This window comes from Olea europaea, chromosome 22 (assembly GCF_002742605.1).
Source record: "Olea europaea var. sylvestris chromosome 22, O_europaea_v1, whole genome shotgun sequence".
NCBI lineage: Eukaryota > Viridiplantae > Streptophyta > Magnoliopsida > Lamiales > Oleaceae > Olea > Olea europaea.
The window spans coordinates 5,403,826-5,423,130 of record NC_036258.1 but is presented as its reverse complement, the minus strand read 5'-3'; the positions used below and the strand labels follow the sequence as shown (position 1 = coordinate 5,423,130).

The window sequence follows — 19,305 nt, the reverse complement described above, 5'->3', positions numbered from 1 at the left end:
TTATCATTTCTCTGTTAATTAACTCATAAAACATAAATCATAACTCATTGATAATAAATAAAAAAGTGAATTATGTGATAGAACACAAAAAAAAAAGAGGAAGAGAAAGGCGCTCACATGAGGTTCAATCGTCCGAGAGTCTTGTCGGTGGTGTTGTCCATCGACAGTAGCTACTTGATTACTGCTTCACTTTGCAAATTGCAAGTAGGAGATGGAGAAGAAGGGTTTGCGTAATTGAGTACTACTTCACTTCCATTTGGTGTAGTGTAACTTGTATGAATTATGATATATCCATGGATTGGGCCTAGTTTTATATAAAAAAAGGCCCATCAGGCCATCATTCATCAGCCCAAACAAAAGGGTAAAATTAAAAATCAATTGGCGTTTTCAGTCATCTTTCTCGCCTTCTTCTTCCACGCCGTTCGCCTCTACAACTACAACATAAAGCCTGCTGGCTAATGAAAATTTCTACGGAGTCCAGCACGAATGACTGCGTCCCCTAGCTAGGTGCCGGCTCTACCACTGCGTCTACTCCATAAAAACTTTATCAACTTCTTCAACTTTGCTTTCTTCAATCTGCTCATCATTTTGTACAACATGGCTTTTATAATTTGTTGCCTTGTCAATCTATTTCCAATGAAAAACTCTAAGTGTAAGATTATATATTGAAGTAGCACAAAATAATTTGCATTTCAAGTAACATTTAAAAGAATTAACCTGTGTTGATATGATTTGCAAATGACTAGACAACTGGAATAAAGAGTTTGTAGCTACGTCTTTAGATTTCGTAAGCTAAAGAAGAAACAATGTATAATGCGTGCCATGTGACTTACGAAAAGGACCAAAAACTAAAAACGGAGCGAAAAAATTATACATACAACAACCTCTCTAGCATGTACGTAAATAGAGAAATAGAAAAGTGAATTATAGAAAATATGGCAGGTTGAATTTGAACTTATGAGAGCAAAGGTAAACCAAAAGAAAGAAGAATGAACAAAGTATAAAACAACTTTCACAAGTTATACCTCATACAAAGAATCTAGAAGTTTTGGTTGTTGTAAAATATAACTTTAGAAAGAAGGGAATGGAGATGAAATAAGAAATCAAAACACGTTACACGTTATTGTTGTCCTCAGACGACATTTGCCCCATCGCAAACAGAATTTAAATGCTAGAAGAAATATGGCAAATGGTTTGTAGAATTTATCAAACCTTGACAAGGAATTAACACTCAAACACTAGTGAAATCCTTGAAAACTTGACAATGCAGAAGGAATTTTAATATGAGAATAAATTTGGAATTTTCAATACTTTGGGATGAAGGAAATAATCTCAATTGTGGCTGTATGAATTTAAGTTTTTCTCATGTAAATTTTTGATCTACAACCACACATATATAGCCATTAGACATAGCCATATGAAGTGGTGTCAAAACTAATTGAAAAGCCACCAAAATTCAAACTAAAAAGGGCCCTAATGACTATTTTGATTATGCGACCGTATAGGTTATTCAAAAGCAGAGGCTTTAGGCCCTGTATTGCACCATGCGACCGCACCCTTATAGGGTCTATGCAATCGCATAGATCACAGTTTTGACCAATTATTTTCACTTTCATTTCACACGTATTTTTATAGATTTTGAACAATCATACAACATTGGTTCCTGAGATTTAATATAATTGTCGTGATACACCAATATACAACTTATCTATGGAAAAGTGAGCTTTCCACTGCGTGATCCGGCCAATAAAAGTCTGAGCAAAAATGAACACGAAACAAGCAAAATCAGATGCGTTGGAAAAAGTAAAGATAGTGTTTTCCGGCAAAAATGAACACGAAACAAGCAAAATTAAATGCCTTGGAAAAGTAAAGATAATGTTTTCAGTTTAGAGAACATCTTTCTTTTTTTTTGCCGGCAAAGAGTTAAGGGTTCTATTAACATGTTGTATACAAATAATTTGCAGGTTAAGAATTTTTACGGCAACAGACCTAGATAGGCAGACATCCACCAAGATTTTTAGCAAGTTGGAAGCATCATTCAGTTCCATGGATAAGATTGCCACCTTTACCTAAGATAATCATATGTAGTTGATGGAAAATTTCTATTTTGCATATAGAAACATATATAATCAAATATATGAAGAGGAAAGACAAACCTTTTTAATGGCATACTAGCTTCAAGATTAACACCTTTCAACATTTGTTTAATCCAACATTAAGTTAAATGTGGGATCAATATTACCAAGTATCTCTAAAGATCTCAATTTATCCTCCATGCATAGCGTTCCAGCATCAACATCGACTTTATCGGCATCATCTGTAAAAAAAAAAATACTATATCATAAATGCAAGAAAAGATATCATAGGATTATGCATGTAACCCTCTTTTATTTAGTGTTCCATTACCAAATCTCTATCGCTAGTTTTCCATGATATAAAATTGTACAATGGCAGATATCTGGCAGTTATATTTTGAGAGAAGATTTTCGTAGTTGGAACCAAAATTAATCATGGTACTTAATATTGATGTAATCAAAAGGCATGTTTGGGAGTTCGTTTAGAATCGTTATAATTAAATTATAAGTAGATAGAAATGAGTGATGGATAAGTAGATAGTACTTGTAGATCCTATTAAATGCCAAACATATACTTATAAAGAATCTCGATTTTTTATATATGAGAAAATTAGGCATTGCCTATATAAAAATGTCATCCAACATTAAAGCGAAAAGTCAACAATTAATCATTGCCGTGCCATTAATCAAAGGAAAATCTTCCCTCTAGGAGGAAGAAAAACCTATCCACTCATAAATTATGTTTATATACGCAAGCAAACTATCAAATTATGTTGTGAAGAGTCTGGATGGAAGAGAACTTGAAGGTGCTGTAGCTAGAATTGAATCAATAATTGAAATTTACATACTATTCTGAAAAAGATTTGATGAACAATAATTCTTTTATTCAATCATATCTCATTTGATGCAATTACTGCATGCTAAATTATCACAATTTCTGTGTTCATGATGTTAATTGTGAAAATGAGGAGTCAAAAATTAAAGGCTCATTTACCCAAAATATGACAATTGGCAACTTTAGGGAAGAAGTTTAATTTTTAAGCACCTTTGTTTGCCACATAATTAGCTCCATTCTTTGCATCAATCGAATCCAAAACTTTTCTGTGGCAAAAATTACAAAATTCTAGGCATTTCAAGATCACAGTGCAAAAATCAGGTGCGAAATTTTTTTATTCACAATTCAGGTATTGATTTAACTATTAATATCAATAATATTAACATAAAATATATCAACTCTATCTCATCCCAATCAAATTACAAACCTTAAAATTCAAATTCATCTCTCTCTTCTCACTTTCTCCACTCAACCATACCTTTGACGGTGTCGCCCACTATCGAAGACCATCTTCGTAGCGCGATGATGTGTTCCATTGCGCAAAATAGATATGGTGCACACCTCTTCCTTCTCATCTCTATTCTCTCTTCCACTCCCCTCACACATGAGTCATTGTTGCTCCTCAGAAAGCACCGTTGACAAAGATTGCTTATTCGCATGTAGCTGCGCTTACAAGTGTGAAGAAGCCACACATCATCGCTGCGTATGGCTCTGCACAGATTGATGGTGGTGTCTCTACATAGATATCATCGCTGCGTGCGGCTTTGCATAGATCGGAGGTGGTGGCTCTGTATAGATTGACGATAAAGTCGCTGTACATGGCTTTTCTCTCAACGCCGTTGTGGTGCACTAACATCGGCAGCGATGGTTGGAGTGATGCTCAGTTCGACTTCTCTTGCAATGCCGATGTAGTAGCTCTATTGTGGTTGCTGGCGTTGGGGTTGATTTTGTGGTGTATTGAAAGTAAAACTAACGGTGGGGGGCTTGATGTATTTGTTGGTGCGATGGTGGCATTGGTGTGGTAATGTTGGGAGAGATGTTGTTTTTAGCAGGTGGCGATGGTGTGGTCGTTGATTGGAGGTGGAGGTGATGGGTGTTTTGTTGGAATAGGATGCAATAGCGATGTATGTGGTGGTGGAGCTGCTGGCATTGATGTTGGTAGCGATGTGGATCTGACAGCAATTTTTGTATGATGGTGTAGGTGGATGTGTTGGTGGTGCTGACAGTTGGTGATGGTGGTGGTGTTGTGGTGCTGGCGATGATCGCAGGGTAAGGGTAGTCACAAGTGACAGTGACGATAATGATAGTGTTGGTGGCATGGTGTGTGACACACTATTTGGTGTATGTGACCAATTATTAAATTGTGACATTAAAATTTGATAACTTGTGGTTGAAATATAATTTGTAACAATTTTTTTTTGATTTGTGATCTCAAAATAAACTGACCTATAAAATTTTTGATTTGTGACTTTCAAATAATCCGTGACTAATTAATTTGATAATATGTGACCAATAAATAAATTATGACCTATAATTATGTATCTGTGACAATTAATTGTATAATAGTGACTTTATTATATTTATACAATAAATATTTTTAATTAATTATATATATAGTTGAATTTTGAATTTTTGAAATATACACCTGAGTTTTTATTTTTTCCCTTAGCATGTATTGTTCTCTAACTATATGAATAATGGGCCTCGAGGCCCTGTTGTTTCATTTCATTTCTATTTTTTTTTTCCATTAGAACTTTTACATGAAAAAAAAAATTCCTCAAAAGTGTTTGATCGTGGTTAATTTTTTATTTTTTTTATTTTTAAATTTTTCAGTGTATATTAACATGTGTTAAATAACTTAAATCAAACATCTTTATAAAGATTTTTGAAATAGAAGATGTTGGTATTATTTGTTGATATCTATTCTCAATCAAATTATTAAAAGAGAAATTACGACAATGTGTAAATTAAGAAACCTATACATCTTAAAATTATAGAACAAAACTCCAAAGCAGATATCGCTAAATTTATAGAGGTAACAAAATAAATTTAATTTGATCGAGTAGTCTTGAAGTAAATGTAAAAGGTAAAAATATATTATTAAAATAAATAGCTCTTTAAAGCCTTAACCTATGTTCACAGAGGCGGATCTAGCAGTGGGATGAGCTTAGCTATAGTCTAACCCCTACCCCCAACCCACACGGTAAGAAGGAAGGAATTTTATAGTTAAATTGACCCAAGTAACTATGTCTAGCCCAGCTTCATTGTGTCTCAACCCCAAGTCCAATTATCAAAATATTCTTTCATGATATTAATGAAATGTGTACAATTTTATTACCAAATTAGTTTTTTATTTAATGCATATTTTACTTATAATTATAAGTAAACTTTTATAATAAATAAAATTTTATTGGTTAGAACTAAAATAAATTACTTATTTTAATAGTAAGAGACACTAAATGTTTGGCCAAGCTTAAAGTAATTAAATTTTTTAGTTTTAAAAGTATTTTCATATATGGATAAACTCATAAGAAAGAAATTTACTTATTTTGACCACGAAATTGATATTACTATCAAAATAAGAAACTCACTTCATATTTAATCTTTTAATAAAAAAATGTTTATAAGAACTTATTTATTTATAAATAATAAGAGTATATGTATATTATACAAGGTGAATCAAACATGGATAAAATTCTGAACTATTTTTTAGAGTTTTTTTTTTTATTATTGTTGGATATATATCATTTGTCAACGTTCATTATACTTCTATCAGTTTATATTTTCTAAGGTGAGCATCGATTTTGTATTTCGCAAGAAAAAGTACGAATATCTAGTGAGACATTTTAGGATGAGAATCTAGACTTGTATTTCATTGAGTGTCTAATATTATTTGTCATGAATGTACTGAGTGTAGTCTCCTAAACCCGATCTCTTGTAACGTGAACTTATTTAAAAATTTTAAAATTTAGCCCACCCCTGAATCATTTCTGACTTCACCCCTGTATGTTCGTAAACTGTTGAAATACTTTTCAATCACTATTTATTTAAATATTTCAAGAAATTTACAAGTAATATCATTTATTCATTACTCATTTATATCTATTTATAATAAATCATTTATAAATATTTTCAAACATTATAGAAAAAAAAAATCAATTTAAAACATATGTCTTGCTTTTTTTTTTTAAATTAAAGTTATAAGTTATTTATAATTTTCTTATAATGCAAAAAGGAATGATAATATGAAATGTTTGAATAATATGTTGATAATAATAATTTTGAAAATACGTTTAAATTAATGTTTGACTAGAAATTATAAGTTACTATTTATCTAAATACATGCCTTATTCAGCCATTGTTTGATTGGGATAAAAATTAATTTTTTAATAAAAATTGTTAAAATATATAATTGAAAAGTTCATAAAAATTATAAATCGTGTTATTAAAAATAAATTTAAAAAATAGATTTAGAATAAAAACAATTTATAACAATTAACTAATATTAACTGAAAACAAAATAATAAAAAAGGGAACATAAAAAAAAAGGGGAACATCACATAAATCCTCCATTTAAAAATCACATTTCAAAATTAACAAACTTCAAAAAATCTTTTAAAAATCAGGTAATAATTAAATTGATTAAATATTTATTTATAATATAGTATAATTATTCTACTTATCTCACCCCACCAACCCATCATATAAAACTTTTCTCTTTTTCTCTCCATCCCACCCCACTTTCGACGTCTGTTCCATCGATCCCACCCCACCTCCGGCGCCTTCTCCGACGATGGCTCTGACAACAATAATAAGCAATTATATTGAATTTGTGGAGCTTACCCCTAATTTAATGGAATATTTTGTATTTTTTTTGTTATTTTCCTGGTAATTGAAGGGAATACTGTGTATTGTTTCTGTTATTTGGATTATCAAAGTCAATGGAATTTGTGGCAAATTTCAGTTACTAAAAATATTCTTTTATTATTAATGTATGGATCTATTATCAATTCATGACTTTTTTTGTATATTGATAATTGTGTTTTTGCACACTTATTTAGATTACAAACATGACTTAAATACAAGTAAAATGATTGAATTGTGACTTAATCTCATTGAATTCATGCAATGTAGGTGTTTCTATGGAAATAGTGGAATTCAGGAGAAGAGAGCTGAAAAATGACTAAAATGGAGCAAAGTGATAGTTCAGGGACTAAGGATGCAAATATTTGAAAGTTGAACTAAAAGACAACTCGGAAATGCAAATATGCTAAGTATGAACTCGAAAGCAATACAAGATGATTGGAAGAAGAAGGAATTGCAAAGGGACTAAAATGAATTAAACTGAAAGTTCGGGGACCAAGTTGCAAATAAATCATTGATGAGACGGGAAATGGAATGAAGATTCAAGAGTGTTAGAAGTCAATCGGATGAGGAAAGGAGTCACGAGGTGAAATAGGGTCGAAGTATTATCAAGTATCAACTTTCAGGCGAAAAAGCTATGCTCATGATTTTTAGTATCTATTTCAGATCTATTTTTCGCATAGTAAACATCAGAATTTGAGGAAGTCTATTTCTATCAAAAATGTATATCTTTGAGTTTTCTTCTCAATGCACTTTGAATCACTTCAATTGGAGATCAGACGAGAAAGTTATGAGCAAAATGCTAAAAGCTGTCCGGTGGAAAGAATGTATGCCTATGCGGTCGCATAGTACAAATTCTATGCGGTCGCATAGAAGCCTCCCGAGAACTTTTTCTCAAAATTTATTACTCTATGCGACAGCATAGGTTATGCCTATGCGGTCGCATAGGTGTAATCTGGGGGCCGTTTTGCAGTTTCCTTATACGATTGAAACTCCTTTGGTAACCTAATTTTCACGCGATTTAAATACGAAAGAACGTCCAGAAGAAGGGGAGAACGTAATTGGAGGCACAAAAACACAATTTTGGAGGATTTGGAGAGGAAGAACAAGGCAAAAACAAGGCAATCCACTTCAAGATTCAAGATTTCACTTCAAGAATCAATTGGGTGATGTTCTTCCTTGGTTTTAATTGTTGTTTTTCTTTATTTCTTATCATGTTAGGCTAGATTTTCATGTGCTAGGAGATCGATGTACCATGTGATTTGAGTTTTATATTTCTAGTTTTGCAATTTGACATTAAAACATATTTCTTTTGTTTTGAATGATTTATATGCATTTATTGTTTCCGCAATTAAGGGCCCGTAATTGTGTGAGTTTGGGTGATTTATTCTTGCATTCGAGAGAATTTGAATAGATTCGACATAATATAAATCATCGTAGGGTCCGATAGGGGATAGAAATATACCGCTATGCCCTACGTGAATCTTTTAGTGTTCATAAAACTACATGCATTTTTACATATGCACTTGTCATAGAAATATAGGCCGGTGGTATGTAGAAATAGGTTTGATACATCTCGAGAGAGAGTATTGGATAGACTTAGGAACATTGATTCGTCAACAATTGAATTATGTTGTCATATTGTGAAACTAGAGTTTAAAGTGATAATTGCACGGGAAATCGTGATCATAGTGTGTTTAATTTCTATTGATTACAATAAAACGTGCGTTCTCAGCAATCGATTTCATTTTAGAGTTTTAAATTATTGTTTTGCTTATTAATTTCATTACAATCATAAAAGCTGCATAAGTAGGGTTTTCTTTCCAATTTTAGAGTTTTAATTAGGTCCACATTCATTTTGAGAAATTTGGTTTCGGTTAAGGTCGAATAAGTGAAATTGAACTAACCAATCTCTGTGGGACGATACTCGGACTCATTGAATCCACTTTATTACTTGTTAACGAACCGTACACTTGCGGTAATTTAAATTGAAAGAAAATATTTCGTGAACGTATATAAATCCAGGACTAGAACATAAATGTCATAAAAGTGATTTCTAATTTAAGCATATTACATTCTCTTTGGTTTTCATTTTTGGATGTCGTATGTTTTAATTGTTAATTATGTGAAACAAAAACTTTATAATATCATGTGTCCAAGTGCAATGCTCCAAAGTAAAAGGCGTAAAATGTTCGTCGTTTACAGATATCATTCATGTCAGATAAGCACACATATTTCCATTTCTTATTTCCAATGTCCTAACCATTGTTTTCTATTCTATATATTTTTGCACTGCTGATAGTTGAATGCATTTACTGTCAACTAGATGGAGCAGAAGCATTGTCATCTGTGACCAATTCTATTGAATTTGTGATCGAATCAGGTGGGATGAATATGCATATGATCAATTTTAAAATTAAGAAATAAAGTTTGAAATTTCAAAAATCAAATACTATTAAAATTTTAATTGTGAAATAATTAATCAAAAAAATATTTTTTGTAGCTAAATATATCAAATTCATAAATCCTTTTCTTGGCAATAACTTGCGACCTTTGCACTTTGTAATATATAAAATATGATTTTTAACTTTTGATTTGTTACTTGTAACTCGTAACATAAAATGTGACCTATAAATTTGATCTGTGACTTCTACAAAACAACATGTGACGTATTAATATTGATCCGTAACCCGTTTATATTTATTTATGAATCATATGAATAACTGTGACGTGTGAACTTAAACTTATGACCAGTGAATTGTGACTCATAACATATCAACTATGATCTTATGCATTTATGATCAAATTTATCTTCAGTGTAATTGTTTGTGATCATGTTGGTCTAACTTGTGACTATATGTAACCATGTCACATACGGTCAGAGTTAACACGAATTTGGTTATAGATAGTCACGATACATAATGATTAATTAATTTGTTAATAATTATACGTATGAGCGCTTTCCAATTCGAAAGTAATAAACGGCCGCTGTTGCACAAAATTCAACTTTAAGAGAAATCCATGACTTGATAAATTACTATCAATCAACTATACTCGATCGGTTTCAAAATTTGAGATCTTCCACCAAAAAATACCTGTAAAATCACAAATATTCGAAACTAAAACTAAATCTAAAATATCGAAATTCTAATGCATTGTGTTATATTTTAACCAAAATATCGAATAGTATTACAATAACAATGAACACCTATGTTTTTTTTTTTTGTTATAAATATCATAATTGATAATTGGAATGCCAAGACGCGACTCCAGTGCCGCATTCTGGAACCATCAATCATATCAGCCCAGTCGACCGAATTCGCCTTGTCAAATGGTTTGCTTCCACTCCCACTCAGCAAACTTCCTGCAAATTAGCACAAACCCACAAATTTACACACACGGTTCACACTAACTACTACATATTCCTATAATCACATGATGATAATTGACTTATACATCGATCTTTGATGGCTGAAGGCGTGGCGACGATCTGTTCAATCTGGGTCATTTGGCCTATCTTTTCTCAGTGGGTCATTCGGGAAAGGAGATCTTTGTTTGTGAAATGAGGTCTAAAGCTAACTCAAGATCATCATCATGAACCACGTCCACGAGTTGCAAAGAGATCAATTCGGCTTCGTAACGAGATCTCAATCTCAACAGAAATACCCATTTTTCGGCTAGGAAACTGCGACTAGTAGTGATAGTGGTGAAGGCTGCTACGAGGGGAACGAGAGAGAAAGGTGTGCAGGAGTTAGGGGTGGGAATGTTGAATTATTAGGAATATATCTATTTAATAATTTTTAATTACCACCTAAATTATGAAATTAAACTTAATCCCTCTTATTTTTTAAAATTGATTTTTAAACCAAGGTTTCTAGTTAATTTTTCCTAAAAAAAAATTGACTCAGGCCAGCAATCTTTAGGCTCATATTCTTCTTCTAAGAGCCCAGCCCGCAATAAAAACCCTGTCAAAACCCGAGAGAGAGAGAGAGAGGGAGAGAGACGATTATACACATACAGAAGCAAAAATCAATAGAGCCTTCTGAAAATTTTCCTACTGAGAAGAAATTTGAGCTTCTAATTTGTCAATGTCGGCGAAGCCTGACAAGAAAAGAAAGCGTGCTCCGGCTCCGAAATCGAAAGTGGGGCAATCAAACCTTAAAAAACCAAAAGTAATTGGAAGTGATATTCTGATTAAAGGTTCAAAAAAGCCCTTTAAATCAACCGGAAAATAACATTTACAGCATGCAGGAAAGCCTAAGGTGCAGAAAGGTGATGTGGACGATAAGTAACTGCGTCGTTTGCAAGCAAAGGTTTGATTTTTCTTCTTATTATGCATTGCTTAATGTGGAATTACCCTGCGTCAATTGAAATGACGATGAAGGAATAATAATGCACGCTGCTGAAACAAGGTGCAAGTTCTGGAGCATAAAATGTTATTAGACTACGCTATACTTCAATGATTGTACCATGCACTGGCATTATCAATTTATGCCTCGGCAATGTAGGAATTTGTGTATTTTGGGAGTGAAATCCCACGAGGACTCGGTAAAAAAATTCCATGTAATCCAATAAAGAATAGTGGCAGAAACAACAGAGTGAAGCTAACCTCGAAGACTCGAAGTTCAGAAAGATTAGGGACATGAAAAAGCATGTCACCATGAGCAAAATTTCATTCTTTTCTTTCTTTAACCATGCGAGTTTGCCTTCATGTATATAGCTATGTTGCTCCATAATTACTTGATTTGATTTTTTCTGGACGATGATGCGGCAATGCAGTGTTTGGGTTGGAGAAGTATGAATGTAAATGCTAGAGCAATTTTTTATGTTGCTGGAGCAGGGTGCAAGTAATGGACCACATATTTCTGTTTTGACATTTTGTATTCTGTGCTTTGTGGTAGAACTTCGCCTCTAGCTTAAGTAATTTCCATATTGGGAACGAATAGTTGAAAGTCGTAGTTATTGGTTGAAAGCTAAATAAAATTCCAGAAACCGACAACTAATGCCGGAAATAACTACAAGTAGTAATCACAAAGAAGGTTCTACAGAAAACCATTTAAAATAACTAGGAAAAACCTTAATAGTAAAAAACGAAGAGAGATGAGTATGATGGAAAGAAACATCATTGTTTAATTCTTGTTCTTGCTTTGTCGCATTTTTGTAGACCTGCAAACTGGTAATGCTTTTTTCATTCTGTGTATTTTCAAGATGGATGCTAAATTATTTTCTCTAAACAAGAAATATATATAACTTTGTTTGGTTCTTAAAAGGGATTTCATTTTGATACTTTTTGAGCAAGGTACAACCAATGAGGCTGTGACAGTGCTTTGATGTCTCCATGCTCTCTAAAGCCTGTGCCTTTTTGTCTGGTTTTTCTCTTTTTGCAAGTAAATTAGAACAGTATTTTCACAGCTTAAGTTCATTTTTTGTCACTTGCCTGATATAATTATTTGCAAATTAATTTGTTATGGTGCATGTATTGATTTTTACTTGATAACATGTGAAACTCTGTATTGGAAAGCATGGATTTTGCCTAACACTTTTAAGTTTCCACCTGTATGGATTTTTTCCAGGAACTAGCTGAAGCTAGGAAAAAGAAGAGGAAGAAACATTATACACTGGAGCAAGTATATTTCTATTTTATCTATTAAATTACTATTTTCTATTCTAATTTTTTAGTTGCAATCTACTGTAGCCTCTTGGGTTTTAATGTTTGAGAAAAAATAACTTAAAATATGGCGTTTGAAACTTAATTAAGAATGATAATTTTTATCCTTTGCTAACATTAATTAATTTATTTTTTAAAGATGAAGAACTTTGCACAGGGGGGCTCTTTGTTATGCGTATTTATGTGTATGTGCATACACATGCACATGTACAGATATCTGACACTTTTGGTCATCAAATCACCATATTACATCTTTATCCTTGTTATTTGTTCTCACAACATACATTCAAACTTAACCACCATCATCAAACATGGAGTTAATATTTTTTCTCGTGCTCCTCATGCACTTGCTAAGTTGATTTGTATCATTTTTTACATGGTTGCTTGTATGACTAACTTAGCATATTTATCTAATACCTATAATGAATAAGTTTGATTTAGAACAAAGAAGCCCCTGTTTGAGTCCCTTTAAAACAAAATAATTTATTTCTCATTCTCATTTTCAACCACACATTCACATAATAAAATATTTTGTACGTATACCCAAAAATATCCCCCACTTTTGAACCACATTCTCCAAAAAAATAACTTTTCAAAACCTCATTTTTACACAATAATGGCTATCAAATTGGGGCTATATTCTTTTATAGGTCAAAGTTGGAAATAATTTACCTATCAATATTATAGTGTTGACCGCTTGCCCCTACCTTACTGTCAAAATCATTAAATTTTTTACTCAAGGAAAAAGTTAATACCCAAACATGTTTTGAAACAAAATTATCTGGAAAATAAGTTAGTTGATAATTTATTTTAGCCTGACCTGCACATTTGTAAGGCCACTGAGCTGAGGGGTTTATTATCTCTATATAGGAAACAGAGGCATTACAAAGTCTCTCTGGTGAACTGTGTACATTTACTTATATCTTGATCAGTATGTAGATGGCTATGTTTGACGGAATGAGAATGGATTGCATTTAGCACAAATGGAATAAATTGTTTAGAATTGGCTTCTTTAGTTTTGCCAACAACAAACTAAGTCTTGTTCTTAATAATCCCCATGATACAGTTTTAAGGGGCTTCAATCTATGCTGTGGGATCGTCTTTACATTGTAGGAGTTCTATTATTACAACTTACAACTGTAACTAAAAGTAGGAGTGCTACCATTTTTATGAAAATGCTCATCTTTTTTCTCTTTGAAAAAAAAAACAACAAAATTTAGGGAGGCCATAGGAAATGAAATGGGATCTGGATGGCTAAGTTTCGTGTTCCAAATTATTAGCATACCACCAGATTTCTGTATGCCAGCACCGTTGTGTTGTTTACATGGGGTTGAGGGAGACTTAAATTACCACTATATTTAGCATTGAACTTATTTTTCGATGAGGAAGCACGAGGTGTATACAAAATGTTTATCACCTTTGAAGTACTAGTGAACACGCTTCTGTATATTCTATATTACTTCCACAATAATAGTTCATCACTATCTCTTCAGATCCCTTTTTTGCTAAAAGTTATTCTCTGTTGGCTGAATCATTTAATTCTCTTTTATCAGGAACTTGCCTCACTTTGGGAGAAGATGAGAGTTCGAGATATTAAAAAAGAAGATAGATCCAAGTGTGTATAGTTCACTTTACAAATTCTTGCTACATCCCTTGGTTTTGCTTTCCCGTGAGTATCATTTGTTCGTTTCCAATTTTTTAATAAGGCATGTGAGTGAAGCACTCAAGAAGATGAAGGGGAAGATCCCTGAAATTGCAAGCTCCCATGTTTCTTCTCGTGTTCTTCAGGTTTTTATGCCTATATCCTCCGCGTACCGATTTGTCTCTAATCTATTCAAAATTTGAAATTGTTGTACGTAGTACTTTATTGATTTATGTCCTTGAACTTAGACTTGTGTCAAACATTGTACACAAGATGAAAGAAATGCTGTGTTTACTGAGCTTCGGCCCCACTTTATTTCCCTCGTCGGCAATACTTATGCAGTTCATCTAGTCACAAAGATGTTAGATAATGGTATGTTTGACCAAAAATTATGCTAACTCATTCCCCTTTCCTAATACTTATTTTGTATCTAATTGTGGTCTAAAGAGTTTTGTTTTACTGGTTTACAGCATCCAAAGAACAGCTAGCAGAGTTTATCTCCTCCCTTCATGGGCATGTTGCTTCTCTTCTTCGACAAATGGTCGGTTCACTTGGTATGATAATTATGAACTTCTGAAATAGCTGTGATGACTAATTGTAAGAGAGAATTGCCTCCAAAATTTGAATCTTCTTTATTCACTTAGTCATGGTGTCACAGAGTCCACTGTCATTTTTAAGAGAACATAATTTTTGAAGATCTAAACCTATGACAAAAAATTGTGTTGAGCTTTAAATTATTGGTTTACAACACAATGTCGTTTTACTTGTTATTTTTAAGCCCCATCATTCTTCAACCTCACCATATAACATTTATTTTGATGAAGCAAGATGTCTCTTCTTTTTTTTATTCATATTCCCATTTTTTATGCTTCTTTCTTCGTGTAGTTATTGAACATGCTTATAGTTTGGGGAGTGCAACACAGAAGCAAGCTCTTCTGATGGAGCTATATTCGCCCGAACTTCAATTATTTAAGGATTTGGTCACGATGAAGGAGACCAGGTACAGAAATCCTTATTCATAATGTGTTGCTTGACTGACTACTACTCAAGATATTAATACTCTATAAATAATCTGCGCTCTTTCTTATGGCTGAAGTTTCCTCGCATGGAGATACTAGAAACTTGAAAATTATGCTTGAAAGACTCTAAACATTTAAGGTAGTCATCACTGAAGCGTAAATTAATTGTTGTATATCTTATAGTCAAGCAATGGGTTAGGGTTTTATATAAAGCTTGCCAAGTTGTACTAATATGAATTTAGAGGTTCTTTATCTTACTTGAGCGAAAAAAAATGTAGACTTTATTCTAATGGACACTGACTTAAAACTGTCTGATGTAAGGGATTATTCCTTTGGTTGGGAAGCTTGAGAGATTTTATAATGTACAAAAATGTTTGATCCTTTTCAGAAGTTACTTTATTTATGTATTTATTTTATTTTATTTTTTCACATGCTCTTTATTAAAAACCATTCACAAATTTTCTGGGTTCATGAAGTTGCTCACTTCTTTCTTTCTTTCTCTCACCCATTAATTTTATATGCATATATGAATCAAAGTATAATCATTATGCTAAAATTTCACGGTTGTGTTGCTTATGACTTACTAATGCTACAGGTTAGTAGATGTAATAGCTAAGCTACAATTACAAAAGTCATCGGTATTACGCCACATGAGCTCTGTTCTTCAACCAATTCTTGAGAAAGGGATATTAGACCATTCCATTGTGCACAGAGCATTAATGGAGTACTTAACAGTTGCTGATGAGGTAATTTGGTTATCCATTCTTAATTCTTTCTATTCTGTACGTGTGAGGATATAACAATTTTATGAGGGAAAATACTGTATTTTTTTAACTGGCTACTCTCTTTTTCTCTTCTTTAAATCAAGTCTTCCTGAAGTCTTCTGCTGCAGATGTAATCCAGCACTTGTCAGGTTCAGGTCTTGTGCGAGTGATTCACACCAAGGATGGATCTAGACTTGGTAGTCTCTGTGTCAAGCATGGGAATGCCAAGGTAAGTCACAATGACCAAGGAGTTTCATTTTAATAGACGGCCAATTTTACACTACTAACTTGACTTTGAAAGCTTTGATGGTGTTGGTGTTTAGAGCTTCTATTAAATCCTATATTTGTTTCCAGGAGCGGAAGAAAATTATTAAAGGCTTAAAGGGCCATATTGACAAAATAGCTCATGATAGATATGGGAGTATGGTGAGTGTGACTTTAGCAGTTTTGACCCATCCACCATGTCAATCATTTTCTTCCACCCTATCTTAAATCAGATTACCATTGGTCCTGAGGTGGATCGCATTACTGGAAGTTATCATACTTCACTGCGCTGGATTATTAGTGCTTGGTTAACTTATTTGTGGATAGTAATTGTATAAAGCTTCTTGATTCTTTTACATCCTCGCTGTTAACTTCCAAATTCCGATTTGAGATTCTTTTGCATCGTCAAGATTCGATCACTATTTCAGGTCCTTGTCTGCATTCTTTCGATTGTTGATGACACAAAACTTATATCAAAGGTTCCTCACTTCCCATTTTAGTTCTCAATAGTTTTGTTTATTCAAATGGATGCCACCTTCTAAATGTTCTTTTCATGCAGATCATCATTAAAGAACTCCAAGGAAATTTAAAGGAGCTTATTTTAGATCAGGTTATTGCTTTTAAACATATTAGAATATAAATTTGATTGTTTGACTGGATGCTTTAAAATTGTAGGTCTGACTGAATGTTAATACTCTAATTTCTCTCATACAGAACGGAAGACTTCTTTTCCTACAGCTACTCCATCCAAATTGTCCTCGATATTTCAGCCCAGATGATCTGACTTATATGAGTTTATCTATTCCATCTATCAGAAATAAGGCAACCTCCTTTTCTTTGTGGAATTTGTGGATCTTCAACTGTTTTTGTAAAGTAATGAGTTGACTAGTCTCCTTGATTCTGTACATCATGGTGAATCAGATGTGAACTCTGAGGACGATGAAGCTGTTCAAGAGGATAGGAACGGTGAAGGCAAAACCTCTGATGCAAGTATACATCTAAATAAGGGTGGTAAGAAGGATTCTTTTACACGAAGGCAGGAGTTGTTAGTTAATAGTGGGCTTGCTGAGGTTTGTACTTCTATTCTGTCTTCATAAAAATATTGAATGACTGTTTTCTCATTTTTTATTGGGAGTGTTCACCCCATTTTCTATCATGAATCTATAGCAATGTTGCTTCTGCTGTTTTATGTCCACTTAAAAAAATATTGCAACACCTTCCCCACCCTCCCTTCTGTTTAAGTTTCAAGGAATTGTTAAAATCATCCAGCTTATTTACAACGTGTTATGACTGTTGGCTAATGCTTCTCAGATGTAACTTTGGATTTGGTCTTATTCATTTGTTTCTTATTTTGGCAGAAACTCATTGACGTATGCCATGAAATGGCAAGGGAGTTACTAAGGTCTAAATTTGGGAAAGAAATCATATATGAGGTAGTTATCTTGTGGCCTACTAGTTTTCATTATAATCTGCAATCTTTTGCATAATCCATTGCTGTTTTGAAGAGAATACCTAGATGCTTGATAGCTTATCCTGTCTGTTTAATAAGAGAAAAAAAGTCTTTTAAGTGCACAATGACATAGTGGAGGAAACCAACCATTTTTGGGCTTACATTGCCTTCGTATGATGCCTGATGGAAAACCTCGTTGGTGGTGTATCTTACTAGAAGGAGGCGCAGTTTTCTGAGTTTTCAACAGTTTGCCCCACTAGCTGTCTTGGATGAGGGTGTTTATAAATGACTTCAACAAAAGACTGTGCTACAATTTAAGTTCTTCTGAAGGTAAAAGTAGCAAAATGGAGCTTGTTTGGTTCGGATTAAAATCTGATTTTAATCTAAATCAAAGTTAAAAAATCAATATTTATTACATCTTTAATGGGTCCCACAACCTTTCAACCTCACATTTCAAAAACTTCTATCACAATTTACTAAGAAATCTAATTTTAATCCCTACCAAACACAAGGAAAAAAAGAATAGTTCAAGTACATGAGGCTTTCTGTACAAGGCATCAATGATAAAATTGCATCTCTGTAATTCATTGATGCTTCTAAGATATGATTCTTGGATTAGAATTTGCTTCATTTTGTTTATCTGATCTAACCTTCCTAAAGTGTCTAACGTATTATTTGGCTTCAATTATTTTGGAAGCCTATGGTTCAATGACTTGGGTCAATCTCGTAAGTACATGTAGGTTGCTACTGGAGGAACTGATGGTATACTACATCCAACTTTGGATGAAAAGTTAGCCACTTTGCATGAAGCTATAGTTTCACTCGCTATGCAGCCTAAGCAGGCTGATGCAGAAGAGGAGCATATTCTCAAACAGTTCAATTCGAGCAGGACCACTAGAAAACTTGTTCTTGACTGTCCTGCTTTTGCTTTGACTCCGTGGGAAAAAGCTCTAAAAGGGAAATGTGCAACCTGGGTCAAGGGACATAGGTGAGACTACTTAATCGAACATTTTCCAAGTAAAATTGTCAGAGATTGGAAGGATGGAAAATTCCTGAAAATGTGATTGTCTTTGTTTTTAGCTCCAAGGTCATTAGCGCATTCTTGGAAACCTCGGATTCCAAAATAAAAGAGCTGGCAAAAGAAGAGTTGCAGCCATTCGTAGACAGTGGTCTTCTCAGATTACCAGTAGCAGACGAGTCTATAAAAAAATGACTAAACCACTAAGGAGGATGAACAGGAAAGGAGACTCCATATGATATTGATGCCCATACACGTGGATGACTCAGTCCGATGAAAATCAGTTGGTGGTTTCTGCTCAGTCCAAAGAATTCATTAGGTTGCATGTGTTTGGGAAGGTAAAATTTTTGTACCTGAGATTGCCTGTATGGGACGCAAGACATTTACAATTTGGGTTGACACCTTGTAACATTAGTATGATAACAGAAAAGGGCACTCAAGTTTGTATTGTGTTTTAGTTTTAAACGTTTCGGGACTACCGACAGCTTTTTTATGTTGTTACCAACCTCTAAAGCTGAACTTGTCATGTATTCCTTGTTTGATATATATAGACTACTATATTTTTCATGCATTTTGGATTAGAATCAAATGGTCATGATGAGGATTTATGCATTTAATTGTATATATACATGGGAATGGATGCAGGGTGGACGATTTAAAGTACAATAGTGCTATGGGTACAAGAAGTTGCTTACAAAAATCCTAC

The 19,305-nt window shown here is 33.3% G+C and overlaps 1 protein-coding gene across 1 annotated transcript; it reads left to right on the top strand.

Moving 5' to 3' along the window:
• Positions 1–11,066: 11,066 nt before the first annotated feature.
• Positions 11,067–19,112, top strand: LOC111371078 (pumilio homolog 24; the record flags this gene model as incomplete). Its single annotated transcript, XM_022992992.1, has 17 exons — positions 11,067–11,087; positions 12,348–12,401; positions 13,996–14,057; positions 14,149–14,230; positions 14,333–14,456; positions 14,555–14,638; positions 14,970–15,084; positions 15,699–15,849; positions 15,983–16,096; positions 16,222–16,293; positions 16,560–16,610; positions 16,691–16,741; positions 16,846–16,970; positions 17,006–17,201; positions 17,490–17,564; positions 18,322–18,569; positions 18,662–19,112. Coding segments are annotated over 17 exons (1,758 nt in total), but the record flags the coding sequence as incomplete, so codon positions are not given.
• Between the last annotated feature and the right edge of the window lie 193 nt (positions 19,113–19,305).